Here is a 7,858-nt window from a genome sequence, read left to right on the forward strand (position 1 = left end):
AGTCTGAACCCCGTTTTCCTGCTACTTCCCAGGGAAAGTCACCTAATTCACGCCAGCAGGAGGACAGTCTCCTGCAGGGGGCCACTCAGACCCCAGAATCTAGGCCTGAGGAGCGTACCCTTTGGAGAAGGAACCCCAAGTGCGTGTGCTTCTGAAAATCCCTGCTCATTTTTCTGCTGCAACGTCTCTTCCATGTGTTTCAAGGGTAGAAAATAGCAGAAGTTTTGCTCACAGCTCTCACCTCTTCCTCCCCTCCCCTGCAAATAATCGCTGTTTGGAAACTTTTACAAAGGAAGCGGTTGAGCTTGTAGCTGCTAGATGTGGAGATGAAGAGCAAGAAACCACCACCCGCACCCCAGGCAGGCGGTTCGCGGGGCGGGGCTCCCCCAGCACCTCGCTGCCGGCGCCCCTGCTCAGCACAGCCCTGCGTGCAGCCATGCATCCTGCCGGCGTACTGCTGGTCGTCTGTGGCCTCGTCCTGGGTGCCACGGGGGACCCTTCGCAAGGTAAGAGGGGACCTCCCCACCGTCCAGGCGCCGTGAGCTTGACCCCCAACCCCGTTCCCAAGGCACGTTCCAGGGGACCTCACAGCAGCTGCCATTGTGGGGAGCAAGCTTCGGCAGAGGGGGACTGGGGGGGTCTGGGGACCGGGGAAGTGCCTTCTGTCCCCCACCGCTCCAGGGGTCTGCAAGTACCCAAAGGAGGCCCGCCACGGCCCCTCCATGGAGACAGCGCACAGGGTAGCAGTCAGGCCGTTTCTATTTGATGGTGCACCCTTCCTGCCTCTGCTGCTGCCCTGTGACTTGGCTCGGGGGAACCTAAGTCTTCATCCTTCCAGCCAGGCCAGAGCTGGGGGGAGGGCGAGGGGAGCCGCCACCTGTAGGCCAGGAAATGAGGCACAGATAGGTTAGGCGACTTGCCCAGTAACACAGCCCGTGAGCACCTGCCCCATGCGCACGAGGAAGCTGGTAGCCGGGGCTGAAGTGACCAGCGGGAGTTGGAGGATACAGCCCCCAGGTAGCAACTGGTCTTTGCCCTCCTCCCTCTTTGAAGAGGTCTGGAGCCTGGCCACGGGTGACCAGGTCTGGGGTGCCCAGGCAGGTGCCCAGGAGACAGCCTGAGCCTCTCAGTCCCTGGAGGTCACAGCCTCGGAAGTGGGTGACATCTCAGGACCATCTCAGGCACCATGCAGACAGGCCATCCTGCCTCTGCCCCCTCCCCCAGCCGTGGTCTTAGCTCACACCATGAAGCCTCACAGGTCCTCTCCTCCGGGAGCTGTCTGTCCTCCTGGGCCCCCTTAGTGCCCAACCGAGGAGGCCACGCCAGGGAAGTGGCTGGACGTTCAGACCAGGGAAGTGACTCCCTCCGAAAGCCTGAGTGAGGGGCCCGCCACCTCCGCTGCACTGGGATGTAACGTTCGTGCCCTCTGTCCCGCTTTCCTAAGCTGCTTCTGCTGGCCTCATTCCCTCCCCTAACAAGCAGAGCAGGATTGTGTGGGGTAATCCTGGCCCAGGAGGCTCTGGACGCTGGCCTCCTTCCCTTGGCAAGGCTGCCTCCCCTCTGCTGGGGTTTGGTGCTGGACCAAACCCTCTCCAACCCAGTCCCACACCTGCCCCCTCGGGAGGTGGAAGACGGCCTGCCCTTGACACAGCCCTCTGGCTGGCCTGGCCCTCCCCCATCAGGCCTGCTCTCAGCCCCACAGCCCAGATGGAGGAGGGTCCAGAGTCCAAGCCACATGCAGAGGCCTTGGGACCTGGAGCCTCTCTGAGCCTCAGTCTCACTGTCCATGAAATGGGTAAAACACTGCACCCCTCAGGCCCTGGAGGCACCTGGCTGCAGTGGCCCACGGAAGGCAATGCCCCGGGCCTGGGGTGGGGGGCAGCTGCCCACCCGCACCCCTGCTCCTGAGCCCCTGCTGGCCGCAGCCCCTACGCCATACAGATCCTTTCTGCTGCCTCCTTCAGGTGACAGGTGACGGCCCCAGCGAGGGCCTCGGGCTCGAGTGAGTGGCTTGGAGGCCCCTGTCTGGGGGTCGAGAAGAGACAGCTCGGCCCCAGACCCGAGTCCGCCCCTCAGCCCCACCTTCCTCTAAGAACAGATCCTAGAGCCTTCCGTGGTGGGAGGACAGGGGCCCCGAGTGTCGCCACCTGGGCACCTGGCTTCTCCCCGCCCCTGGCGCTCAACTACGCTGACCTGACCCCGGCAGCCTCCCTCTCCAAGCCCTTCAGAACCTAGGAAATTGCTACATCGATTTCTTCAGCCACTTTTCCTTCAGTTGAAAATGGAAGCCCTTTTTCAACCTGACTCTCATCTCTCCTGGGAAGCCCTCCCAGTCAGGCTCACAGGGGCCCATCCTCCCATCACAGACCGCCTGGCAGGGTCTGGGGTCCAGCAGCCATCGTCACCAGTGGCAGGACCCAGAGACCACCCACCACAAGGGAGGCCCACACCGGTCTGCATCCCAGGGTGGAGGTTGGGGGGGAACTGCTGCATCTCGGCGTGAGGGCCAGTGACCCACCCTCTGCATTTTGAGGTTTCTTTTTTCCAGTGGGGACACCCATTTGCCCTCAGAGCGCCACTGCAGCCATTTCCCATATTTGATCATCATGGCACTATGGCATGTCCTTTATCGACAAGATCTTCGTACGGATGGTCTCCTGTATTCCCACCACAACCCTGTGGGGCTGGTGCCATCATCACCCATTATACAGGCTCAGGAAGGTCAAGCAGTTTCCCCAAGGCTGTACAGCCTTTGAGAGGCAGACTTGGGACTCACTCTGGGCATGTCCCAGTGGATTAAGGCAGGGACTAACCAGCATCTTGTTTGTGCCGGGGGACACCTATGCTCTCAAAACAACGGGGCTACTCATTAGTCAGAGCCCCCAGAGCACAGCCGGGTGGGTGTGGCCCCACGGAATTAAGGGCAACCACCAGCACACTGAGTTCTGGTGTCACGAGAGGGGGCGAGGCTCGGAGTGAACCTCCAGGTAGGCAGTGGACACCAGCACCCCGCTCTCTGGGCACAGCTCTCCTAGTGTGCGCTCCAGGACCCCGCCCGTGGCATGACAAGGGCCCCGTGATGCTGGCAGGGAAGCAGCCACCACGAGGAGACCACCGGGGACACGGTGGGGCAGCCTCCAGTGGGGGCCTCAGTGTTTGGCTCCTAAGCACCCTGGCTCCCTTCTAGGGTCCCCCCACCTCCCAGCCACACACAGGACACTCCTGAAACAGGAAGGGGTGGGGAGCCTCAGCTGCCTGAGCAGCCCCCTCTCCCTTCCACACCAGGGAAGGAGGGGCTGCGCGGCCTGAGGCACTGGACTCTCCAAAGGGCCCAGCACCCCTGGACGCACAGCCAGCGTCCCAGGCTCCAGCGCCTCCTACAGGACATCATCGCACGTCTTCATTTTTCAGAAAAGCAAGTTGAGGGATGTTTACCAAAAACATTTGCTGCTGACTCATTTTACCAGCTGTTCTTTGTCAGGAAGTTACTGTCCTCTCCTGGGACATTTGCTGCATGTTTGGTGGTAATTGGAGGGCAGACTCCATCCTCTTTAACCTGCATAGAAACAGTTAACTGTTGCCGCAACCCGAAGGGCTGCTGACCATGTCCCCCAAGCTCCAGCCCCACCTGCTCAACTGTGGATCTGCCTTGAACCCCTCGATGTTTGTGAAGTGCCCACACACTGGTGGAGGGAATTGAGTGCCCCAACTGGTGAGGGCAAGCGCAGAGCCTAGCCACCGAAATCAGTGGGGCCGGTGTTAGTTCTGAAGAAAGGGGTGTAGGGACAGGACAGGACAGGAGCTGGAGTAGGAATCACTTGTGATTTAGATGGAAAGTTACACTTTTCAGCAAGAAACATCAGAATGTTTCCTTGACGTTTTGCTTCCCATTCTGATCACATGAGAGGAGAGACTCCTTGACTCCCTTGAATCAGGTTGAATCAGGGGGTGTCGAAGGGGCCTGGGGTGACTTCACAGAAGCAGGTGGCCGGGAGTCCACTGGTGCAGCCTGAGCAGCCCAGGGGCCTGCAGGATCCCCAGCCGTGCTAGCTCCTGGAGCAGGTCCCAGCTGTGCTAGGGCAGGTGGGACGGATCTGCCAGAGGCAGGTCCCGCACTGGTTCCTGCCCACGCTCTCAGTTCCAGGGCCAGCTCCACCGCCCAGGTCTGAGACGACAGGCGCTCGCATTTCCACCCCGGAGAGTCTGCTCTGGCCCCAGGAAAGCTGGGCCTCTGCCGTCCTCCCTCCAAGCCTCGCGCCCCTGCACACTGCACTCGCCCGGGGCTTTTACAACTGTGCATCCGGGGGCGGCTGGAGCCCCCACTCAGTACCCAGGCACAGCGCTGCTGTCACCCTAATCTTCCCAAGTCTCCGGCCCCCCATCTCTTGCCCAATCTCTTGCCGTCTTGAGTCATTTTTTTCAAGACCACCTGAAGAGCTACTTCTCTCCCAAGAGCAGTAAGGGGCCCTCTTCTCTCCTTCCTGACTCAGCCCGCCCCTCACCAAGGGGTCTGCCCACCTCCCTCTTCCCAGTGCCTTTCTGGGCCAAAGCCTCCATGCCCCACCTGGCAGGGGATGGGGGAGGGAGTCCGGCTTATTTGGAAACCTCACTTCTCTGCTCCGCCTGGCCCTCCCCCACCCCAGCGTGTGTGATGAAGAGTGTTTGTTCCTCCTCACAACCTCTCCTTCTGGTTGTCCTTTCAGTCCACGTCACCAGGCCACCACCTGCCACCGGCGTGACTCACCATCCCCCCCTCCCCGTGGCCCCCGCACCCAGCCTGCAGCTAAGGGCAGTCAGGTCTGCCTCGTGCTCTGCCCTCTGCTCCCCTGGCCCATTTCCGTGCCTTCTAACTGGTCCCCACCCCCAGCTCCCTCTTTGAGCCCCTTCTGCCAGATCACTGTCCTGCCCCCAACCTGGAGTTGCCCACAGCACCTACTGAGAAATACTTCTTGAGAGAAAAAGAGCACAGCTTTCACACCTAGGTTTAACCCGCCCTACACTCCTTCGAGGCCTGTTTCCTACCTGTAGATGGGACCACGGCCAGCCCGGGGGGTACCCCTTGGCGGTGGTGGGAGGGGGCTAGCTGGCTGGGGCCCAGGGCCCCCGGCTGCCTGTCTTCTTCTGGAAGGAGAGCCCCTCTTTGGGCTTATTCTGCACCAACCTTGCCCTGTGGACGTTCTGAAGAATTGCTCTGAAAATAGGTTTGACTTTTCAACTTTTTAAAATTAAAAATGGGGTTTTACTGTTTGTTTAGATAACTCTGCTGATGAAACCTCACTTAACTGAAGCCTATATTTCAGGAAATGTAGTTAAAAATAAACCAACTTCAAGTTTCCTACAACCTCTTTGTAACTTTACCAAAATTGCTTAGGAACTGACATCACATGTTTGGCAGAGACATCATCAGAGGTTTGGCCTCACCTAGTTTCACTTCATTATTATAATCATGTTAAGTTCAAGCGAAATTAAATGTAGTATACTTTATTTAAAAAACAGGTAGCAGTGGTTACCTTTGCAACACTGAGAGTGAGCTCTAATGTTTCTGTTGTACTTTTCTGTGTTTTTCAAGTTTCCTACCAAACAAGTAAGCTTATAATCAGAAAAAGCAATATATGTAATTTGTACAAAGAAAAAATAGCCGTGGATGTAGACCCACAAACACATGGGCGACTGGACCGTCCACCAGGTGGTCCTTCCCGTCTGCTATTCAGACTATGCTGACAAGCAGAAATCAAACGGTTTTCAAAACAGAAAAACACACTGGACTTCCTGTCGTCAACAGCAGGCCAGCAGCCCTCAAAGCACCAGAGTCAGAGCCACGGGCTCAGGGCCCAGCCAGCCGACCAACCCAGCTGCCGCGTCCAGAGACCTCAGCCACGGCCCACCCCAGAGTCTTTGGGGACGTCATGTGAGGGCCGGATTATGGCAAAGGAGACTCTCAGAGACGTTGGGGACAAAGCTTCGTGGGGGAAGAGCGACAACCTCACCTGCTGGGAAGCTCTCATGGGGGTGGAGCAGGCCTCCCAGCTGAGGGGGCCTCACAGAGCCATCCAGAGCTCCATCTCGACCCAGGGACCCAGCTGGGGCCCACCTGCCAGGAGGGGTCCCGCTTGGGCGGGCAGGGCCAGCCCCCCTTACAAAGAGGCTGTCATGAGTGCCAGCGGCTCACCCCCAGGGTCATGGGCCCTCTGCAGATTCTACCCAGACCAGACCCACGCCTCCTCTGCCCACTGCCAGAGCCCCCTCCACCGCTCCACCCAACTGGAGAGGAGACCCCTCAGCGAGGCCGCATAGGGCCGGCTCTGGCCGTCCTGGTTCTCGCACCCGCTGGGGGTCTCGTGTGCCCACTGCCACAGCAGATGTCCAGTTCTAAGGGGGGCTCTGTGCAGACCTCAGGCGGCGGACGGTGGGACCAGCCTCCTCCGAAAACCTCGCTCTGGGCTGAAGGGCTCACTGACACCCTGGCAAGACCTCCCCACTGAGTTGAGCTGAGCTGGCATCCGCCATGTCTCCCCCTCTGCTGTGACCCACGTACAGGCCGGCCCCCAGAAGAGGTCCCAGCGTACTGGACTGACCTGGCCGAGGCTCCTGGACACATAGCTGCACACGGGCCGTCCTGCCGGGTGCCTGGGTCCCGGCCCAGCAAGGCCACTGACCCTGACCCCAACCCCCAGCTGAGGTGAAGGTCCTCAGCTGGGGGGCCCTGTCTCCAATGGGACACCCGCGTCCAGCCCCTGAGGAACAAAACCCCCAAGCACTGCCAACCTCACACCACTGTTTTCCTCCCACGAGTCGAGACTTCTTCACAACCAGGGAACCGTGTGTCCTCAATACGGCGGGGCCCACACCCAGCACCCTGGGTCTGCAGTCCCAGCGAGTCCCCCGTGAGGAGGGGACCCGGGCAGCACTGCCCCCTCCTTTCCGCACGCAACACCCGGAAGCTCGTCCACAAGTCTCTACTTCCTGTGGCTCCAGCGGGTCCACCACGTGCTGACCCCACCCCCACTGAATGCACCACAGGTGCTCCCCAAGGTCACGGCCAAGGGAGGCAGAGTGACCTTCCAGGGCAGCGCAGGGCAGTGGACCCTCCACACCGGCCAGGATGCAGCTGATCCCCGATGCAGGCCGTGCACGAGGCGCGGACCCCACTCTCCACACGACTCAGTGAAAGAAAACAGCTGAGCTGGCACCAGGGGGTGGGTCAGCTCCGAGTCACTTCTGGCACAAGATGACTTCAGGAAAATCTGGGGAATTCTTAGAGAAGTAATCTACAACCCTAAACCCTCTTCCCATTCTCCCTCCCCCTCATTTTAGATTTTAATATAAAAGTAGTCTGTGACCACTGCAGCAAAACTGAGAAACATAAATTTGAAATCAAGTCACCCCTGAGCCACCAACTAGAAAAGCCACCACCCACCTGTTGCCCAAACACCCCAAAGGAGGCAACACACGGGTGCCGCGGGACCTGGCAGCTGGGCGGATTCGGTCGAGAGTCCTGGGGGCGGAGGACGGCCTTTGAGCACTTCCCCTCGGCCACTTGCTGGGGACAAGCTGAGGGGTCGAAGCCAGAGAGCGGCCTCATAGGCCAGGGCCGACTTCTCGGAACACCAGGGCTCATCCTGACAGAGGTTCCAGGCCTGAGGGGGAGGGCGGGCAGGGGTGTCCAGGCTCCTGTAACTGTTGGAAACAACCTGGGTTCTGAAAGGACAGAACCCAGGGACACATGCGGGCAGGGACAGGACGGAACCACATCTTATCCACCTCTGCGCCGCCCACCGCACTGGCCCTCAGCTGAGGACGGGGCAACCACGGGGACGGAGGGCAGACGCACTGGGGGGCGAGAGATGGATGGGCCGGC

General features: G+C 59.8%; 1 protein-coding gene across 1 annotated transcript in view; it reads left to right on the forward strand.

The window, feature by feature from the left end:
- Positions 1–300: 300 nt before the first annotated feature.
- Positions 301–7,858, forward strand: part of CST7 (cystatin F) — a 9,997-nt gene continuing 2,439 nt past the window's right edge. Inside the window, exon 1 of the mRNA XM_024752702.1 lies at positions 301–506. Within this exon, the coding sequence (XP_024608470.1) occupies positions 437–506 (70 nt within the window). The 5' untranslated portion in view covers positions 301–436. The remainder of the gene's footprint in view (positions 507–7,858) is intronic.

The sequence above is a fragment of the Neophocaena asiaeorientalis genome, unplaced genomic scaffold (assembly GCF_003031525.2).
Source record: "Neophocaena asiaeorientalis asiaeorientalis breed wild unplaced genomic scaffold, Neophocaena_asiaeorientalis_V1.1 scaffold528, whole genome shotgun sequence".
Lineage (NCBI taxonomy): Eukaryota > Metazoa > Chordata > Mammalia > Artiodactyla > Phocoenidae > Neophocaena > Neophocaena asiaeorientalis.